The sequence below is a fragment of the Scylla paramamosain genome, unplaced genomic scaffold (genome assembly GCF_035594125.1).
Source record: "Scylla paramamosain isolate STU-SP2022 unplaced genomic scaffold, ASM3559412v1 Contig73, whole genome shotgun sequence".
NCBI classification, from domain to species: Eukaryota; Metazoa; Arthropoda; class Malacostraca; order Decapoda; family Portunidae; genus Scylla; species Scylla paramamosain.
In genome coordinates, this window is record NW_026973738.1 from 245001 (window position 1) to 268058 (window position 23058).

At 38.8% G+C, this 23058-nt stretch overlaps 2 protein-coding genes across 12 annotated transcripts in view; one reads left to right on the plus strand and one right to left on the minus strand.

The window, feature by feature from the left end:
* The window catches only part of LOC135098675 (uncharacterized), a 45478-nt gene extending 32280 nt beyond the window's left edge, over positions 1-13198 (plus strand). For 3 of the 11 annotated variants that reach the window (XM_064001065.1, XM_064001068.1, XM_064001069.1), the window contains exons 2-9: positions 5785-5946; positions 8381-8487; positions 9227-9422; positions 9918-10044; positions 10663-10848; positions 11149-11271; positions 11890-11998; positions 12204-13198. In XM_064001065.1, the coding sequence (XP_063857135.1) occupies positions 5788-5946; positions 8381-8487; positions 9227-9422; positions 9918-10044; positions 10663-10848; positions 11149-11243 (870 nt within the window). In that variant the 5' untranslated portion in view covers positions 5785-5787 and the 3' untranslated portion in view covers positions 11244-11271; positions 11890-11998; positions 12204-13198. Of the gene's footprint in view, positions 1-3041; positions 3321-5784; positions 5947-7517; positions 7848-8380; positions 8488-9226; positions 9423-9917; positions 10045-10662; positions 10849-11006; positions 11272-11889; positions 11999-12203 lie in introns of those variants that run through there. The other 8 variants (XM_064001064.1, XM_064001067.1, XM_064001066.1 and 5 more) reach the window with 7 other exon arrangements.
* LOC135098674 (uncharacterized) overlaps positions 6203-23058 on the minus strand; it is a 31980-nt gene continuing 15124 nt past the window's right edge. The window contains 2 exon segments of the mRNA XM_064001061.1: positions 6203-6620; positions 17170-17282. Coding sequence (XP_063857131.1) covers positions 6593-6620; positions 17170-17282 — 141 coding nt within the window. The 3' untranslated portion in view covers positions 6203-6592.

Consider the following 23058-nt stretch of genomic DNA (forward strand, 5'->3'; position numbering starts at 1 on the left):
TTGTGTCACTTATTATGTGTTTGTGCCTCTGAATATATTGGTGTTATATTAGACATACCCTGGCATGCAGAAATTTGTCACTAGCCAGAGTGACCTGATTATTGCTCTCACATATATTTAAAAAGGAATACCACACTTAAAAAAAGAGAAAAACGTGAGCATTGTTCTGATGCCAGATTGTACTCACTGATAACATTATAAACACACTCTACCTTTGTATCATGAAAACAATGCCAATAAGTTTTCAGTGTGGTTTTTGCTGTCATGTATATAAAAACACTGTGACACTCAAAGGAAGAGAAATAGAAGTGTTTTTCTGACACTAAACCTTACTTTCAAAAGATTTAATGTTTAATGAAATAAACATGATTGATATTGACACTAAAAGGAGAGAAATATGATGCTGTTAGTGAGGGTGATAGATGATTATAGTGATAGTAAGAGTGAACGAGTAAGGGTGAGGGTGAAGTATTAGTGAGGGTGGGAATGAAGAGTGATAGATATCATAGTGAGAGTGAAGGTAGATATTTTAGTGAACTACTAAAACAGTCCTTACTGGACTGTTCAAACACAAGCCAGATGAAATGTCATCAAGCCAAGCCCAGCACTAATAGTGACTGTGTACAGTGTCGTAACATACACACACACACACACACACACACACACACACACACACACACACACACACACACACACACACACACACACACTATAAGCCTCTAGTTAGCATTGACACGCAGCAGACTGTTAAATAATGAAGCTCAGGTGACCACAAAACACACACACACACACACACACACACACACACACACACACACACACACACACACACACACACACACACACTATAAGCCTCTAGTTAGCATTGACACGCAGCAGACTGTTAAATAATGAAGCTCAGGTGACCACACACACACACACACACACACACACACACACACACACACACACACACACACACACACACACACACACACACACACACACACACATTCATCTACCATTGTTCATAATAAAGGTGTTTCTTAGAGTGAGCAGTGAGAGGTGACCAGAGGCAGCAATGGGCCACCTGAGAAATCATATCAAAAGAGCTAGGAAAGGACTAGATATAGATAGGCAGACAGGCAGGGCAGTTAATTGTGGGCTGAGCAACAGAGAGCATTGTTTATATCTGCTGGTAGTTACAATAATAACATTTGGGGCCAGTATTCTGAACCACTTTGCTCTCTCTCTCTCTCTCTCTCTCTCTCTCTCTCTCTCTCTCTCTCTCTCTCTCTCTCTCTCTCTCTCTCTCTCTCTCTCTCTCTCTCTCTCTCTCTCTCTCACCATGACTATTTTCCAAGGGCACAAAGATGATTAGCTAGGTTCTCAAGTGTTTCTCTTGTTGTTGATGTAAAATCTTGTTAATCTGTCACTAAAAGTAATAGAAACAGACTTGAAAACCCAGGTAGATTCACCATGACTATTTTCAAAGCCCACAGAGATGATTAGCTAGGTTCTCAAGAGTGTTTTTCCTGTTAATAATGTAGAAATCTTGTTAATCTGTCACTAGAACCTTAAAAACATTGTTAAAGTCTCATGCAACTTCAAATAGAGCCTTTGGAAAGTAGTGGAGGTGCAGCACAGGAGTGTTTCAGAATATAGGCCTAGTTTGTGGTCCATCAATGGTCCAGGGAAGGAGGGAGGGATTCGTTGATGGCAAGTTATCATATATACAGGTACCGGCAGAGGTACAGTCCCATTATGAACAGACACTGATACAAGATTGGTGCAATGTTGGCAATAGTCTCTGTCAAGGTGTTTGGATGTATGGATGTGGGTATTGGGACTTAATGCATCAGGGATTGTGGTGTGGTATGTACAGGGTAGTGTTTGTGGTAGTGGTTGTAGTTGTGGAGTTAGCAGGCAAGGGAGGACTGAGTTAAGGTGTTGTAGAAGGTGTGAGGTGTATTGTATGGGAGAGGAAATGTTGATGTAAGCAGTTAGAGGGTCTGCTGTTACTGCTGCTGCTGTTAAACTTTACGTGTGGGACAGGCAGAAAACACTTACAGGTCTATACATCCTTCAGGACCACATGTGTACTAACATATACATACAAAACTGTATACATACCATACATGGGTACATACAAGCTTTATACAAAGATACTGCACCAAGTATTATAGCCTTCCTAACAACAGTAACATCACTCATCTCCTCAAGTGAAAGTGAGATGCCTTGCCCTTTTGTGATTTGCTGACCACCACCACCGCCAAAATTCACATAGGAAAACTATGCCCTTGTTATTGTTAGCCTTCAGTAAACACACACACACACACACACACACACACACACACACACACACACACACACACACACACACACACACACACACACACACACAGAAGCGCGAACAAATAGAATGAATTCAGTGAAGACGTTGTCAATGCCATAACTGTCCATGCTTTTAAGACCAAACTGGATAGATATAGAGACGGGATACTATGAGATTACTCCCCTCCCGTAAACCACAACTAGGTAAACACACACACACACACACACACACACACACACACACACACACACACACACACACACACACACACACACACACACACACACACACACAGAAAGAGCAATGCATTAAAATCATTTATAGATTATAGATCCACAGAATCACACACATGTAGAGAGGTATGAACATTTTATATAATTTCAAGAATGTATGTAAAAAAAACAATCTAGGAAGGAATTAGCCATGGGAAAGTTTACCTTAATAAGAAAGCAAAGCAAAAATGTCTCCACTGATAGAAATATATATATAAGAATTGAGTGAAATGGAAGTGTGTGGCTAGCTGTGGTGTGTCTAAGCTCCTGGGGTGCAGCAGGTTGGTCCACAAGGCTGTCCCTTTCCACCAGGGGCCAACAGGGTTGGTGTGTGTGTGTGTGTGTGTGTGTGTGTGTGTGTGTGTGTGTGTGTGTGTGATGCTTTGCTTGAGCTTGCCAGGTATATAGATAGATAGACATATAGATAGACTACTGCTACTGCTATTCTCCACCAGGAACCAACATGGCTGCAAGTATAAATGATGTCATTCACCTACGGTCGTCTGCTGGTCACCCAGCCAGCCATTACCCTATGGAAAGAGCTCAGAGCTTATAGTGACCGATCTTTGGGTAGGACTGAGACCACTCACACACCACACACCAGGACAGCGAGGTAACAACCCCTCGGGTTACATCCCGTACCTACTTGCTGCAAGGTGAACAGGGGCTACACATTAAGAGGCTCACCCATTTGGCTTGCTGCACCTTGGATTTGAACCCGGGCCTTCTTGAGTGTGAGCTGAGCATGCTAATCACTACACTACGTGGTGTGTGTGTGTGTGTGTGTGTGTGTGTGTGTGTGTGTGTGTGTGTGTGTGTGTGTGTGTGTGTGTGTGTGTGTGTGCTACTTTGTTTAAGCTAGCCAGGTACATAGATAAATAGATAGATAGACTACCATTACTACTGCTATTCCTTCCCACCAGGGGCTGACAGGATTGAGAGTGTGAATGTGTGTGTGTGTGTGTGTGTGTGTGTGTGTGTGTGTGTGTGTGTGTGTGTGTGTGTGTGTGTGTGTGTGTGTGTGTATAGTCTGTAGTGCCTTGTCTGGGCTGTTCTGTGTGATATTGCTGGCCTGGTATATTAAAGAGAAGCAAGATAGATTCATGGACAAGGCAGATGAAATGGTGCTAGTGGTACTGATGTATACAAGTGATGGTTACAAAGTTTATGAGGCACATGAGAAGCTCAAAATTGTTGTAAGGAACTGGCAACATTATGTTGACAAACTGTGGATGGAGGCAAGACTGGGAAAGGATGTAATGTTGTGTAGTGAAGTATTGGAGTACCTGTCTGCACTGGAATATGATGGAATGTGAGGCAAACAGTGATGGATAGATGCACAGATAGATAGATTACTAGAGAGAGAAAAAAATAGAGAGAGGGAAATCTAGGAAAGATATATAGATAGATTACTAGAGAGAGAAAGAGAGAGAGATGATAAAGATAGATAGATAACTAGAGAGAGAGAGAGAGAGAGAGAGAGAGAGAGAGATCTAATAATGCTGTTCAAATAAGTAGATAATATAAAACACTTCAGAGGAACAGCGATCATGAAAAAGCAATAATGAATGATAACAAGCAAACCAGAAACAATTGATGCATGAATATTGTTCAAATATCAAGCTTCTCATGAGTATGCTGTGCAGTTTGGAGTGGAGCTTCAATAGGCAGACAATACACAGGAGAATAGAAAAATACATTATGAGAGGACAGTGTGAACTCAAAACACACACGCCTACACACACACACACACACACACACACACACACACACACACACACACACACACACACACACACACACACACACACACACACACACACACACACACACCACAACTTTAGGGCATCACCACCACTACCACTACCACAGAACAAAGCTAGTATATCAGTCAGTGGTATTTTTTTTATTCTTGTTATTTATTTATTTATTTATTTATTTACTCATTTATTTATTATTATTTTTGTATCCAGTGCATCCACCTTCACTTCAGAAAACAAGGACACTGCTTATGTGGCTTGTTTATCTTATATATTTTTGGCAAGACATAAATTTGCAGTAAAACCTGTAGGTTTTACTGCATGAAAGTCTGTCTGTCTGTCTATACATATGTATGTATAAATAGAGTTATGTTTACCACAGTGAGAGAGAGAGAGAGAGAGAGAGAGAGAGAGAGAGAGAGAGAGAGAGAGAGAGAGAGAGAGAGAGAGAGAGATGTGCATGTATATCTGTAACAATAGCAAGTGTGATGATCTCCCAGTATGGTTTAATGAGGTTCATAATCTTAAATGCTTCACTGCCCCATGGTGACAACTTTTCACAGACCACAGAGATGATTATCCAGGTTCTCAGGGGTGTTTTTCCAATACAGACAGAATCATTATCAAATAATCACAGGAATCATTGTGACACCCTTGACAACTCTGTTAACTTTCCTAGCAGTTTGTTAACTAACTTTTTACTGCTGTTGTCATCATTTCTATTAATATTGATAAAAACACAAGAGCACAAGGGTTGGTACAGGAAGCCATCAGGCTTACATTTGGTGGTCCTTGTACAAAACGTGCTTACTTACTTTCACCTATTATCCTCATCCATAAATTTGGCTGGTCCACTTCTAAAGCTCCTTAATGACTCAGCCCTAACAACATCAAAAGATATGAAAATAATGGAGCCATCAGGCCTACACATGGCAGTCCTTTGTATAAATAATACCTACTGTACCTATTTTCACCTGTCATCCCTATCCATAGATTTACTCAGCACTAACAGTCTGATTACTGAGTCTGTTCTAGTCATCCAACACTCTCTTTGAGAACCAGTTCCTTTTTATCTTTTTTTAAATCTAATTGCAATGCTTGAACCCATTATTTCTTGTCCTATCCTGATTACTATTATAAGTAACAGTGGAGAAACATTTGAATTTAAAAAATAGTCAGGATGAAGAACTGAAGCATTTAAGTGAAGCCTCTGTGTGTCTGTAATAATGTGTCCTTATCTCTTGTTTAGATTTTGTAATACCATGTCCTATATTTGGTCCTTAATGTTACTATTATCACTGGTCTAGGTTTTATAATTCCATGCCTTATATTTCATCCTTATCTTTGGTCTACATTTTGCAACACCATGTCTTTTCTTTAACTTTGTAACTCCACATCCTCATCTTTTCCTGACGTGTACCACCGTGTCATATCACAGGTGATGTTCGTGGCCTCCCCAGCTTCAGAATCGGTCCTTGGGCAGCGTGGACATCTCAGACTCGTGAAGGAACTGCATCTCCTGCAGCTCCATCAGCTTGCCGTGATCCTTGATGTGGGCATAGTTGGCAGCAAGACACATCAGATAGTGCACCTGTGGGAGGTAAATAACACACACACACACACACACACACACACACAGAGTGAGAGAGTGAGTACGTATTATTGGGAACACTAACCTGGTATAAGAAATGCATTAAATGCTCAAGTAAAAAAAATAATGAAAATAATAAATAAATAAATAAGTAAAACACACACACAAACACACACACACATACACAGTTTTGCATTTTCATCATTCAGTCTTGTACCAAGTTAGTTTTTCATTGGAGCATGTAGAGAATATGAGAGAGAGAGAGAGAGAGAGAGAGAGAGAGAGAGAGAGAGAGAGAGAGAGAGAGAGAGAGAGAGAGAGAGTACTACTGGGAACACCCTAATCTGGTATAATAAATGCATGAATAAACAAAAAAAAAAAAAAAAAGACTGACTGATGAACCTAACACCAGTATGAGAAAGTGTTAACCTTCAGGTAAAAGAAATTAAATAAATAAATAAAATAACACACACAAGAGAGAGAGAGAGAGAGAGAGAGAGAGAGAGAGACCAACAAAAGACCATCACCACTTACCAGGGAAAGAATGACAAGAAGGGCAGAGGCAGTGGCCAAGAGACACAATATTTCTCCATTGTTGACAAAATCCTTACAGAACAGCTTCCTCTTGCCTCCCGAACACACCCGCTTCTCCTCCTCAATGGTGGTGCAGGGGAACAGAAACCCTGCAGTGGGAGAACAATTATAATGTCTGTTTATAATCATTAAGTGGACTGAGTTATGTTAGTTAATATTTGATGTTTGCATCTGAGAATTTTTTAACTTCTTTTCTCCTTCTTTCTGTCATCTCTGTTCATATACCAAAATCATGTTCTCTATTTATTCCCTGTGTGTCTTTCCATAATATATCCTTCAAAGGGGAAGACAAACCTGAAGGAGTCTTTTATTAATTCATGTCCTTTCTCTCCTTTTCCTCTCTCTCTCTCTCTCTCTCTCTCTCTCTCTCTCTCTCTCTCTCTCTCTCTCTCTCTCTCTCTCTCTCTCTCTCTCTCTCTCTCTCTCTCTCTCTCTCTCTCTCTCTCTCTCTCTCTCTCTCTCTCTTCAAAGCATCTTCCTTAAGCTTCACTTCCTCCTCCTCCTCCTCCTCCTCCTCCTCCTCCTCCTCCTCCTCCTCCTCCTCCTCCTCCTCCTCCTCCTCCTCCTCCTCCTCCTCCTCCTCTCCTTCTTCCTCCTCCTCCTTCTCCTCTTTCTCCTTATTCCTTATCGTCTGGTCTATTATCTCTCTCTCTCTCTCTCTCTCTCTCTCTCTCTCTCTCTCTCTCTCTCTCTCTCTCTCTCTCTCTCTCTCTCTCTCTCTCTCTCTCTCTCTCTCTCTCTCTCTCTCTCTCTCTCTCTCTCTCTCTCTCTCAGTATGATGAAAATACTTTGAAAAACACACCAAAGAATAGAGGGGTATGTTTCAAAGTTTGAATACAGTATAATAATAATTGGATGATTAATAAGTAAGGAGAAAGGACAAGGGTAACAAAAGAAAAACAGTGCAAAAATTAATCGCTGCACAAATCGCTGCACAAGACTTTCTTCTTTCTCTCACCCCTATTCTGTCCACCTCTCTAACACAGGAGTTAACCAGTATTCTCAATCATCAATCCATCATTCTTTGCCTGAGGAGGGAATTGATGCTGTGTTGACCCTTGACAGTGACGTCCCTCATGAGGAGAATATGAATTCTACAGAACTTGCCCATAGAAAGACCAAAACTGTTACTGCTGCCACTACCACCACTGCCACCGCTTCCACTGCCACCAAAAGCCCAACTGTGCAAAGAATCCTGGACCTCCTCAATGAAATGGAGTCCACCAGTCAGCTGGAGTACTCTAGCCTTCAAAAGTTCCATCTGTGTCCATTGTGTTTGGGTAAACTTATCACTGTATGAGGGGACAAGTATCAGTGTATGGTTACTATATACTCATTTGTACTTAAAAATGTCATGTCACATCATTCTCTCTCTCTCTCTCTCTCTCTCTCTCTCTCTCTCTCTCTCTCTCTCTCTCTCTCTCTCTCTCTCTCTCTCTCTCTCTCTCTCTCTCTCTCTCTCTCTCTCTCTCTCTCTCTCTCTCTCTCTCTATTAATCTCTTATTCCCTTTTCTTCCTTTCTTCCTTCCCTCCTATCTTTGTTTCTCCCTCCTCCTCCTCCTCCTCCTCCTCCTCCTCCTCCTCTTCCTCCTCCTCCTCCTCCTCCTCCTCCTCCTCCTCCTCCTCCTCCTCCTCCTCCTCCTCCTCCTCCTCCTCCTCCTCATTCATTCTACCTAACAAGAAATAATGGATTCAAGATTATACCCAAACGTTTTAAATCCCACAAGGCCAAACATTTTTTCTTTAATCGTATAGTAAATATATGGAATAAACTTCCTGCAGAAATTGTCAACACCAATACTATTGAATCAGTTCATCCTAAATATGTGCACTTTCTGTTTTTCCACAGAGCAATAAGAAATTAGAATTGACTGAGAAACCAGAAAAGGGACTGCACTTGAAAAAGCACAAGAACCAAGAAATTACATCATTAAATGAAATGACAACAAATCTAAAGTAAGAATTTATGTAGCTTTCATTTTGGTTTACATTGTGAAAGGTAACAGTAACATGGATATGTTTTTATATTGAAATCTTTCTCTGATTGCATACAAATGGTACCAATCAACAAATAATAATGTAATACTTACAAGGTGGGAATTCCAATCACTGGTAGATAAAATGAACCACCATTCTAGAGTGTACATAACTAAGGAATTAATATACTGGTTAACTATCACACCAGCATGAACAGAATAACAACAATTGTTGAGTAGAGTCTATAGGAGGCAGGGAAGGAGGCATGTAGTTAGTTTTAGAGAGCAGTTTATTATGAAATCAGCTGTAGAATATTCCTAAGATGCAATACTACTGGAGTCTGTCAGCTTGAAGACAGTTTATTAAAGAAGGGAAGTTCATGAGATATAAAGCCTTTGATTATTCAGTTTCATTTCCAAAGTAACATTTATTTATTGGGTGTGTTGCTTCCTGTAAATAGTAAAGCCTTGACAGCACTGCATCTCTCACACCACGCTGTAACTGTTGAGAGAACCATAACCCTTAGAGAGAGGAGGAGGGAATCCTTAGTTTATGTTCAGTAAAGCCCTGTATTCTTGTCATGGCAATGTAGAATGGAGGCGTCATTGGTTTATGTTCAGTAAAGTCCTGTATTCCTTGTCATGGCAATGTAGAATGGAGGCGTCATATTGGTCACACACTGTTCTAATGTATGTGCACTTGCCACGCTGTTCACCAGGCAGGAGGCGTTGCAGAAAGAGCGCGAGATCACTGTGTTGTGGGAGAAGACAGAGTCCCTTAGTGGTCAGCTGGTGACGGTCCACAACCACAGCCACTTTGAAGAGAATGGCCTGAGCCACGACCACCTTGCTCAAGAAAATATCACGTTGACAGAGCTGATTAAAGAACTAGAAGATAAGCTCAAACTTTCAAAGGTACCACAAGTGTCTTTGTATATTAGTTTGGTTTACTTTGTAAGATTAATCATTACTGAAAACAATACATGGAGTACGTGAGGTTGTGTGTTTGTTTATGCATGAAGACAGTTTCCTTAAAAATGGGTGGAGAGTACTATGGTGCTTTAGATGTAGAAGGATGAGTGGAAGGAATGCTTGGAGTGTGCAAGGCTCAAGTGTATGCAGAAGAGCACTGACAGGAGTGTGAGGACTACTCTGTCATGACCGTGTCTTTAAGACATGAACAAATGATGCAGTGTGGGAATCATGAAGGTGTAAAAATGCAGGATATGGATGGGATGCTACATCAGCAGCTTTTGTCATTAAGGCTGGTAAAGTGAAAGATTTGTTAATCACTTTGGTCTTTAGTTGATGCTTCTGGTGAGGCTTTCCTGTTTAAACTTGGCATAATATATATAAAATGATGTGGCATGTTAAACAAGTTAACTTACTGCCTTCTTGTGTCTTTCACAGATAGAAATCAAAGACGTCACAAGACAGAATAGTGAGCTGCATGCACTTATCACAGAGTATAAAGTCACTCCCTCAGAGGAAAAAGACAAGGATGGCACCTCTTCATGTGAGAACTCAGAAGCTAAATGTGAGCTACCATCCACATGAATATATATTTGTATATCAAACTGACATTCTCCATGGAGGGAGGCTTTCCAAAGTGCACACACACACACACACACACACACACACACACACACACACACACACACACACACACACACACACACACACACACACACACACACACACACACACACACACACACACACACACACACACACACACACACATATCTCTGCATCAGGACTCAACAGCCAGACTGATAAACAATTACTTCACCCAAGATGATCAGCTGATAGGATTAGCTGTGGATGAGCCTCCTGTGGTGACTAGGAGTACAAAAGCCAGCAGCTAATTTTGGGAGCTGCCAGTCATCATGGTCCTGGTGTCTGAGGTGCTGCTTTTGCATTTTCCCAGTCATGGGATGAGGCTACATCACATTTATTCATTCACAGTTGCTCTTAGTTATCTCTGTTACAAGTTAAAATTTTTCCTGGCTCCACAGACATTTCTGGTGCATCTAACCCTCTCTCCATTGCCCTTCTATTTCCCTTAGTCTTATACCCACTTCTTACATTACGTCTAATTACTTCCATTGGTCATTCTTGTCTGGCCCTCTGTTGCATCAATTTTTCACCTCCAGGTACAGATACCAAGGGGAAATTGCTGGGTCAAGTGGCTACACTGACATCTGAGGTTAGCAGGTTGGAGAGTGAGTGCAGCAGTCTTCAGGTTCAGCTAGACTGTGAGAGGGATAAGTATAACAAACTGCTGGGAGAATCTCTTGCTCATGAAAAGTTGTCTGAAGATGTCATAACTGAACCAAAAGGTAAGAAAGTTTATATTCTCTAATAATAAAGCAAATAATTTTTCCTCACTGATGCTCAATTTTTTTAATTAATAACAAAATAAAAGCATTGTTATTGGATTTGTTTATTGAGGCTGTATTAAGAAAAGTTGAGAGAAACAAACTTATTGTTTTATCAGGAGAAACAACAAGATTGGGAGGAACTGAGCTTGAATAGAAGCTGCAACTGAATCATCTGTAAAAGTGAAGTGGAGGAAGTGTTTACTGTTTACTGTATGCCATTTCCTTGGTCTTTTAATGAAGAATTTTATCCTTTTTCAGGTGACTACATCACCATCTACCAGTTGCAGCGAGGAGTGATGAAGCAGCAAGCTCGAGAACGCCAGTTAGACCTTGCCAGCCTCCATCATGAATGAGAGGAAATGAAGCAAAACCACTCAGCAGGTTAGTGCTCTCTTTTGCATCTCACACTCTTCTTATTCAATTGCTGGCAGATTAGTGATTTCTGCTGCATCTCACACACTTCTTATTCAATTGCTGGCAGGTTAGTGATCTCTGCTGCATCTCACACACTTCTTATTCAATTGCTGGCAGGTTAGTGATCTCTGCTGCATCTCACACACTTCTTATTCAATTGCTGGCAGGTTAGTGATCTCTGCTGCATCTCAAACGGTTCTTATTCAGGTGTTAACCAAAGTACTAAGCCTTCATATCATTACCTTGCTCTGTGATGGAGGCTACACCATCTGGCATCTAGCTGAGATTTAATGTTGCAGCAAAGCTTCCATATGAGTTCATGTAGAGCAAAATGTTTTCAAATGCCAGGGAAGTAGTGTAATGTAACCTTCCAGAGAAATCTACCCCTCATTTATTAGTTAACAGGAGTGTTTAATGTACTTAATGTGATTAGCCAGGATCAAGGGTCAACTTCTTCACTGACCATTTACTCTCAGGTGATGTATCTGTCCTCCATGAGTCACCAGAGACACATAAGGTGTTGTAAGTGAAATTTCATCTATTAGATTTATTCAAAATGTGAATTAACACAGTTGTTTCCTGCAGGATTTGATATCAAAGCTGGTGCAGGAAAAGGAAGCAGATCGTGACCTTGAGCAGCTCGAGAAGATAAGCAGCGTCCTTAAGAGTCCAGTTGCTATCATTAGCAGTGTTGGTGAGTAGTAAAAACTGAGCCATCTTATGAAGTGCAACCAAACATTATTATTATCTTCATCATTTTCTTGAAATAAACAGATTTCTGTGGCATGTTGCTCATTAGCACTTTAATATCAGATAACACCAGTTATTTATGTAATGATGTAATGTACTAAGTAGATGAAATACAAGTGGCATCTGCTAACACTCTTGATGTGGAACAGGAACCAGTGAGTCTGAGACACCCACCAGCAGTGGAAAGGTGGCTGACGAGCGCCTCAAACACTCTGAAAAGGTGGAGCAACAACAAGAAACAGAAAATTGCATCCATCATTCTTTGCCTGAGGAGGGAATTGATGCTCTGTTGACCCTTGACAATGACGTCTCTCATGAGGAGAATATGAATCCTACAGAACTTGCCCATAGAAAGACCAAAACTGTTACTGCTGCCACACTGCCACCACTGCTACCACTTCCACTGCCACCAAAAGCCCAACTGTGCAGAGAATCCTGGACCTCCGCAATGAAATGGAGTCCACCAGTCACCTGGAGCACTTTAGCCTCCAAAAGTTCCATCTGTGTCCATTGTGTTTGGGTAAACTTATCACTGTATGAGGGGACAAGTATCAGTGTATGGTTACTATATACTCATTTGTACTTAAAGATGTCATGTCACATCATTCTCTCTCTCTCTCTCTCTCTCTCTCTCTCTCTCTCTCTCTCTCTCTCTCTCTCTCTCTCTCTCTCTCTCTCTCTCTCTCTCTCTCTCTTTCTTTCTTTCTTTCTTTCTTTCTTTCTTTCTTTTGTTGCATATTTTACTGCTTTACATTCCTCCCCACAGTATTTTTTCATCTACTTTATGACTGCAGTAGTTTTATCATCCCAGTGTATGCCGTATCCACTCTGAAACTGTAATTCACCAATCAGCTCAAATGTGTCTCTGTTTTGATAATCATTAATTTGTTTCAGCTACACAACCACTCTGATAAGGGACAAAATCTCCTTCACCAGTCATCTATGTCATACAGCCATATATATTCATACATATGACAAAATACTCTTCCTAAGACATTTCTTATTTTCTCTTCTCAAGTGACCTGTCCATCTATCTAAGGTACCACATAACATTTAAAACTTACAATATTGTGTTTAATTCATGAACACTTTTTTGTCTATCTATGTAGACTTGAAATTGCATTGCGTATAGACTTGAAATGTATTGGGAGTTTTCTTTATCTCTCATTCTATACCTAACACCTGTTCCTAAGAATCCCCAGGTGATAGCCATGGTGACTGGCTGCTCTACTGAGCAGCTGGGGTTTTCCAAAAGTGAGGGTTGGTGTTCTATACCATACCATATGCCCTGTTTGTATTCCTTCTCTATCCTCTGTATTATATTCTATCTAAAGATGGTGCTGGGGTGGGATCTACTTCTTATTCCCTAAAAGTGATGAGGAGTGACACTGGGCAGCATTAATTTGCTCCTTAGAGATGGCTGGGTTCCTGTGGATGAGTGGGCCATGCTGTGCTTTGACAAGGATGGTGTTTGGTATTGTGATGACTCTTGCCACAATCAAGTGTCTCCCACAGAGTAGTGGAGTACCTATGTATGGTGTTGACCCAAGCTGTCCAGGTCTCATCCAATGCCTTAATATGATTTAGATGATCAAAATGGTTTAACTCTCCATTTAATCAGCTGACTGATTTGAATGGAGAAGTATGTAATGTGTTGTAGCCTAACCATCCCTGCCAGCATGGTCAGACTCTTGGTAGTAACCTGAAATGCTCCTAGGTTGTTCTATTTCCCAAATCACGCGTGGCAGCTTCCTATCTTATTAGCAATGCCAGTGTGTTCACCAAAGGCCGTGATTCTGTTGATGAGTGACAGGGAGACCAGAACACTTAGACAACTAATGGGACTTGCGGTGGCTGGGATAACGAAGCGCGAAGTAACTTGCTAACGAGTACTGTAGTGAGGGCAAGACAACATCCTCCCTCCACTTAGCCACTGCACACATTGAATGGCTAGGGAAAGTATCGTAATTATTCATTTTTAGTCGGAAGAAGGACGGTCATCAGAGGAATTCCGTAGCAGAAACTCCTACACAGCGACGCATTTCCTTCAATAAAATCCAAACCACTGCAAAATAAATCCTCAAAACTCCACACAAAACAAACTAATCTACCTCCTATGGCTAATATTTGAGCGTCATTCACTTCAGGACATTACAAAACATAAACAGAATGTGTGTATGTGTGTGTGTGTGTGTGTGTTTTACATTTCCAGTAAGCATTAAGTTTATTAAATTTGTCTCTCCCAACTTGATCTAAACTTAAAGACAATTAAAACATCAATTTTTACATATGGCTGCTTTCCCTCCTTGTGTGTGTGTGTGTGTGTGTGTGTGTGAGAGAGAGAGAGAGAGAGAGAGAGAGGCTAGCAGTTTGTTTGTATGTGTGTGTGTGTGTGCATAATTTCTCTCTTGTCTAGCCTTTTCCCCCACCCTGTATAGGCCTAAGTTTTCCTCTATAGGCTCAGAACAAACAAACAAATGAATGAATGAGAAATATCCAATTTAAAGCTACAATTATTTTCACCTCTTAAACTAAACAGGAAAAAAACACTGATATTTTCATTAAGATTACACACACACACACACACACACACAAAGGTTTTTTTTAAGTATGTTTGTTTTTTTCATAATTTTCCTTTTTTTTAATTTTTTCGGAATCTTTTGCACACAAAGTTTTTTTTTAAGTATATTTGTTTTTTTTTCATAATTTTCATTTTTTTTCCATTTTTTCGGAATATTTTGCACACACACACAGTTTTTTAATGTATATTTGTCTTTTTCATAATTTTCCTCACTTTTTTAATTTCTTCATAATCATTTGCCTCTTATCATTCAGCTTAAGTACATTTGTGGTCTTCAGTTTAATGAATTTATTTTATTTATTTATTTTCTTTGACAAATTCATACAAAACAACAACATATTTTAATTATTTAAGTTTTTTTTTGACAATATTGATACAACTTGAAATATTTTACTAAGACAACTTGAAATAAAGAATAGATCAACACACACACACACACACACACACACAGTCTCTCTCTCTCTCTCTCTCTCTCTCTCTACAAGTAATAGTTTCGTATGTGTGTGTGTGTGTGTGTAGGTTAAGTTTATAAAGATCATGACCAGTATTCTGTATGTATAAAGATAAGCTTAATTATACTGTGTGTGTGTGTGTGTGTGTGTGTGTGTGTGTGTGTGTGTGTGTGTGTGTGTGTGTGTATATGTAATGTACGACTTTTTATTGCACTCAAAAACACACACACACACACACACACACACACACGCACACACACACACGCACAGAGAGAGAGAGAGAGAAAGAGAGAGACTGACTTAAACCCTAGACATAACAATGATAAAAAAATGTAATAATAATAATAATAATAATAATAATAATAATAATAATAATAATACATATTTGATAATTATCTCAATACTTGTCAACTTGATTGTGTCTGTCCTACTACACCCACACACTGCCATGAGCTGTAGTAATATTTGTGTACACGCACCTGTGTGTGTGTATGTCTTGACTATTAATAAGACTATTTGTATATCTATTGTTTCAAATGGTAGTAGTAGTAGTAATAGTAGATGTGGTTATTCTCTCTCTCTCTCTCTCTCTCTCTCTCTCTCTCTCTCTCTCTCTCTCTCTCTCTCTCTCTCTCTCTCTCTCTCTCTCTCTCTCATTCTTGTGTGTGTGTGTGTGTGTTCCTGACACACACACACACACACAAAATTTTCCCCTATGTACATTTTCAGTTTGTCAACTGCCTAAATAATAAACCGTTTATTATTATTATTATTATTATTATTATTATTATTAATATATTTATAAAGAATATGATTACAAGTATTGGGGTGAGACATGCACGTACACACACACACACTAACACTAATCAAACAGGGTGGCTTAACAAACGCCCTTAAGACTCAGCCAGGGTGACAACACACACCCTTACAGCTAGCACTCCCCCCACACACTTAAAAAGTACACAAGGTGACAAAAAACACCCTTAAAATTTTCCCTGACCATATTAAACATCCTTAAACTGAACAGGGTGACCAAAAAACACTCTTTAAACATTTCTGACCATTTTGAACACCCTTAAACTGAACAGGGTGACAAAAACATCCTTAAAATTTTTCCTGGCCATATTAAACACCCTTAAACTAAACAGGGTAATGAGCAACACCCTTAGAATTTTTCCTGGCCATATTAAACACCCCTAAACTGAACAGGGTGACAAAAAACACCCTTTAAACATTTCTGACCATTTTAAACACCCTAAAACTGAACAGGATGATGAAAAACACCCTTAAAATTTTCCCTGTCCATATTAAACACCCTTAAACTGAACAGGGTGACAAAGAAACACCCTTAAAATTTTTCCTGACTATATTAAATACCCTTAAACTGAACAGGGTAATGAAAAACACCCTTAAAATTTTCCCTGACCATATTAAACACCCTTAAACTGAACAGGGTAATGAAAAACACCCTTAAATTTTTCCTTGACCATATTAAACACCCTTAAACTGAACAGGGTGACAAAGAAACACCCTTAAAATTTTTCCTGACTATATTAAATACCCTTAAACTGAACAGGGTAATGAAAAACACCCTTAAAATTTTCCCTGACCATATTAAACACCCTTAAACTGAACAGGGTGACAAAAAACACCCTTAAATTTTTCCCTGACCATATTAAACACCCTTAAACTGAACAGGGTGACAAAGAAACACCCTTAAAATTTTTCCTGACCATTCTCCAACACCCTTGCAGTCTCTTGGCTATGCTGGTCACCCTTACAGACAAACACACACACACACACACTGAAGACCTCTCCCAGCCATAAACACACACACACACACACACACACCCCTAGACTTGTTAAGGGTGAGGGAGCCTTTAAGTCATCCGAGGGGATGACAAGCTTCCTCTTCTCCCCCTCGCACATCCTTGGGGGGCGGGGCGGGGTGAAGGCGTCAGAAGCACATGGGGAATACAAAGGAAGGTCAAATAGAGATAGATATGGGAAAATAACATCATTATTTCTCTCTCTCTAATATACACCACCACCACTGCCACAACCACCACTGCCACTACTCACCCAATCAGTCCCTGGTCCCAGCCTCGGATGACCTGACCTGACCCCAGCGTGAAGGTCAGGGGTTGTCCTCGAGGGTAACTGCTGTCGAATTCTGTGCCATTTTCCAGCTTTCCCTGTTAAGTTAGGTTAGGTTAGGTTAGGTTATATTCTCTCTCTCTCTCTCTCTCTCTCTCTCTCTCTTCTTCACCCTCCCCTCTCTCTCTCTTCGTCATCTCCTCTTTCTTTCTCTCTCTCTCTCTCTCTCTTGGTTCATCGCTCCCCCTCTCTCTCTCTCTTGGTTCATCCCCCTCTCTCTCTCTCTCTCTTGGTCATCTCCCTCTCTCTCTCTTCGTCATCCCCTCTCTCTCTCTCTCTCTCTCTCTCTCTCTCTCTCTCTCTCTCTCTCTCTCTCTCTCTCTCTCTCTTCATCACCCCCTCTCTCTTGGTCATCCCTTCTCTCTCTCTCTCTCTCTCTCTCTCTCTCTCTCTCTCTCTCTCACCGCATAGTGCATGTGAAGCAGGTCCCCTCATCTGCTCTTCAGTAAATAAACAAATAAACAAATAAATAAATAAACAAAGACTGAAAACTTAAAAAAAAAATAATAAAAAAAATATATAATCAAATAAATACATACAAAAACAAACTTAACTACTATACAGCCAATAATAACAACAATTTAAATATATCAAACAAACAAATAAAAAAAAATCTTCTAAACCCCCTCCTCTTCCTCCTCCCCCCATATGAGGTCACAAGGTCAAGTCAGGTCACCAGGTCAACGGTTCCTGGCGGGTCGCGGGTCGTGATGTGACTAGTGAGTGGTGTGGGGAGTTCCCTGACTAGATAGTGGAGCGAGTGGCTATTCCGGGTGTTTTAAGGGGTGTTTTAAGGGTGTTTTAAGGGTTAAGGGTGTTTAAAGGGGTTTAGGGATGTTTAAAAGGGTTTAGAGACGTGTTTAAGGGTTCTAGAAGCGTTTTTGGGCGTTTCAAGTTATTTTAGGGTGTTTTAAGGAGTTTTAGGGACTTTAAGGGGTTTTAGGTACGTTTAAGGGACTTTTTGGCATTTTGAGTTGTTTAGTGGTAATTTAGGGTTGTTTGGGTTTGTTTTAATGCGTTTTAAGTCTTTCTGAGGAGTTTTAAGGTTTATTTAGTTTTTTAGAGATTTTTTAGGATTTTTTAAGGGATTGTGGGAAATTTTAGGGTTTTTTTTGGTGAATTATGGGAAATTTTAGGGTTTTTTGGTGAATTATGGGAAATTTTAGGGTTTTTTCCCCCGTGAATTAAGGGAAATTTTAGGGTTTTTTTTCTGAATCGTGGGAAATTTTAGGTTTTTGGTGAATTATGGGAAATTTTAGGGATTTTTTTTGGTGAATCGAGAAATTTTTTTTTTTTTTTTGTTACGGTAAATTTTAGGGAGTTTCTGATGAATCACAGGAACAAACAAACAAACAAACAACAAAACAAACATGAAACACACACCCACAGCAACAAAACACCCTTAAAACACCCTTAAACACCCTTAAACACCCTAAATACGTAATCTCCAACATTTCCACACCTGCCAGCTAACCGAACAGGGCAAGACTAACTAACACAACACTACACACCTGCAGAACACACCTACACTTGATTAAACACATCTGGCCCCTCAGATAAGCTTCTACAGACACACACACCTGCAGAACACACACAGTTACACACCTGGCCCGTCAGATATGCCTTCTACGCACACAAACACACACACACCTGCCAAAAACACACTTATGCTTTACAGTGTGTGTGTGTGTGTGTGTGTGTTCGTGTCCTCATACAAGCCTGCTACACACATTCACACACCTGAAAAACACCTGTGTAGTATTTTGTGTGTATTTCCTGTTTGTTTGTGTGTGTGTTTGTTATACAGGCTTCCTATAAATTCCTTTGTTTGTTTGTTTGTTTGTTTGTTTGTTACAGCTTCCCACACACACACACACACACGGTTTAAGTATTATCAAGCTTCTTATTTTACTAAGTAATTTCTGTTGTTTGTTTTGTTTTTGTTTGTTTTTGTGTACATCAATTATTTTGTGTTTTGAAAATTATGCGTGGTTTGTTTGTTTGTTTGTTTGTTTGTTTTCTAAGTTCAGGTGTATTTTTTCTAATCTATTTTTTTTAATTAATTTTCTTCTTTTTTCTCTCGACTTGTTTTTTTTCTATATTTTCGTTCGTTTTTCAAAATTGTTCACTCTTTTATTTTTCTTCTTTCGTCTTTCAAAATTATTCATTCTTTTTTTATTTTCCTTCATTCGTCTTTCAAAATTATTCATTCTTTTTTTATTTTCCTTCATTCGTCTTTCAAAATTATTCATTCTTTTTTTATTTTCCTTCATTCGTCTTTCAAAATTATTCATTCTTTTTTTATTTTCCTTCATTCGTCTTTCAAAATTATTCACTTTTCTTATTTTCTTATTTTCCTTCACTATTATTATTATTATTATTATCATTATTATTATTATTATTATTATTATTATTATTATTATTATTATTATGACTATTTTATGATTTTCAAGTCAATATATATATTTTTTTCAAATGATTTCCTTCATAAAAATTTTCTGAACTGTTTAAATACGTCTATTTTTCAGAATTATTCGTATTTCTTTAATTTTTCCACTTATTTCTTGACATAATTTAAGCTTCTAAATTATTTGTGTTTCTATATTTTTCTAAGTTATTTATCTGATCAAATTTCCATTTTTTTTATATCATCATTCAATTAATCCGTTTTCTTTTTTCTTTTTATTACTTAAAAAATGGCTATAATTTACGTTTTCTTTAAAATTATGTGTATTTAAAATAATTGACCGTCTTTACTAAATCAGCCCATTTATTTTTTTTTCGTAATATTCAACATAACTAATAATAATAATAATAATAATAATAATAATAATAATAATAATAATAATAATAAATAATAATAATAATAATAATATTCACTAAATCACTAAGAAAAAAAAAATAATAATAATATAATTCTCTTCACTCCATCCCTATCTCACTTTACATTACTACAACACACTTAAATTACTTACTTAAAATTTAGGTACTTAACAAGCTTTCTAAAAATGCCAAACTTCTGCCGCTTTCAAATCTCTTTAATTTCTCTGTATCTCATTCATTATTGCTGTTTTTTTTTTTTTTTGTAACCTTAAGATCGACGGAATTTGTTTAATAATCTCTACATATTTCCTTCTTAAAATGCCTTTCAATCTCGTAATATATATATATTTTTTGTATTGATCATATTTCTTCACTCATAAATCTAAAATCAAGGAATACATATAAACAAATAGAAAAATACCAAATAATAATAATAATAATAATAATAATTCCTACCCAAAACAAATTATCGTACATGTTCATTGTAAAAAGAATCGTACCCAAATCACAAACTATCGTACCCACATGTAATAATAATAATAATAATAATAATAATAATAATAATAATAATAATAATAATAATAATAATAATCGTACACAAAACACAAACAATCGTACATGTGCGTTTAAAAGCAATCATACCCAAACACCAACTATTGTACACACACGTAAAAAAATAAAATAAATAAATAAAAAATAAATAAAATAAATAAAATCGTACCCAAAACGTAAACTATCGTACACACACATTAAAAAAAAATAACAAACAAATAATAAAATAAATCGCATCTAAAAAACGTAAACTATCGTACACACATTAAAAAAATAAATAAATAAAAAAATAAAAAATAAATAAAAAATAAAAATAAATCGTATCCCAAAACGTAAATTATCGTACAAAAAAATAAAAATAAATAAACCACAAAACACCTTCCAATAACATCTAAAAGTTGTTTTTTTTTTGTTTTCTTTTTAAACTTGAAATAAAAAAAACACCCTTATTTAATTCCTCCTCCCCCCCTACCACCCACCCTTACTAAACACTCTCTAACTTCTAAACATTAACAGCTGATTTGACTGGCCAGTTCCATTTGTTTGTCGTTTGTGTGTCTTTGTGTTTGAATTCTCAGAGGGACTAGATGCGTCTTCAGGATTGACTAGATAAATATTATGAACACACACGCACACACACACACACACACACACACACACATATTAAAGAAATAATCGCTAGTCTCTTATCACCAAAACACACACACACACACACACACACACACCAACACTTAAGTACACGTTTGTTAAGTAAATAATTACAGAAATATTTAAGTACCGGTTGAAATAATACTCGTTTTCTATGACTGACTCTCTCTCTCTCTCTCTCTCTCTCTCTCTCTAAAGTAAAAAAAATAAATGCGTTAGACGGAATGGAACGCACGCACGCACGCACGCACACACGCGCGCACGCACACACACACACACACACACACACACACACACACACACACACACACACACACACACACACACACACACACAGCCTCGGAAATTATGCGATTAAATGCTGTCACAATAATAATAATAATAATAATAATAATAATAATAATAATAATAATAATAATAATAATAATAATAGGAACAATAATAATAGGAACAATAATAATAGGAACAATAATACGAAAAAAGAAGAAGAAGAAGAAGAAGAAGAAGAAGAAGAATGAAAATAATAATAATAACTTTCTCTCTCTCTCTATGTAAGGAAAAAGTACACACACACACACACACACACACACACACACACACACACACACACACACACACACACACACACACACACTTATACTAATATATACACATCTCAATGGAAGAGAGAGAGAGAGAGAGAGAGAGAGAGAGAGAGAGAGAGAGAGAGAGAGAGAGAGAGAGAGAGAGAGAGAGAGAGTGTGTGTGTGTGTGTGTGTGTGTGTGTGTGTGTGTGTGTGTGTGTGTGTTTGAACAAGTAAGGTTGGGTTAGGCCTCGCTGTGACCTTCCTGTGACCTTTCTGTGACTAGATTGACCCCTCACTGAATGCTGTGGCCCTGGTGAGGTCACTTGCTGTGGTGTTTGTTTGTTTGTCTGTTTGTTTGGGGCTGTGGTTTTGTTTCTTCCTTTGAATTCTTTTGTGCTGGTGATGGTGGTGGTGGTGGTGGTGGTGGTGGTGGTGGTAGTAGTAGTAGTACACACACACTCACACAATCTCTCTCTCTCTCTCTCTCTCTCTCTCTCTCTCTCTCTCTCTCACACACACACACACACACACACACACACACACACACACACACACACACACACACACACACACACAGATTCACCAGCTGCTCACAAATTGAGTCATTTCAGAATTATGGCAGTCTGAACATTGTAACAGTCATTTAGAGATTAACCAGACCCTTCACAAGCTACTCAGGCCTTCCACAGGTTAACCAGACCCTTCATAAGCTACCCAGGCCTTCCACAGGTTAACCAGACCCTTTACAAGCTGCCCAGGCCTTCCACAGGTTAACCAGACCCTTTACAAGCTGCCCAGGCCTTCCACAGGTTAACCAGACCCTTTACAAGCTGCCCAGGCCTTCCACAGGTTAACCAGACCCTTTACAAGCTGCCCAGGCCTTCCACAGGTTAACCAGACCCTTTACAAGCTGCCCAGGCCTTCCACAGGTTAACCAGACCCTTTACAAGCTGCCCAGGCCTTCCACAGGTTAACCAGACCCTTTACAAGCTACCCAGGCCTTCCACAGGTTAACCAGACCCTTTACAAGCTGCCCAGGCCTTCCACAGGTTAACCAGACCCTTTACAAGCTACCCAGGCCTTCCACAGGTTAACCAGACCCTTTACAAGCTGCCCAGGCCTTCCACAGGTTAACCAGACCCTTCACAAGCTACCCAGGCCTTCCACAGGTTAACCAGACCCTTCACAAGCTACCAAGGGCTTCCACAGGTAAACCAGAGCCATT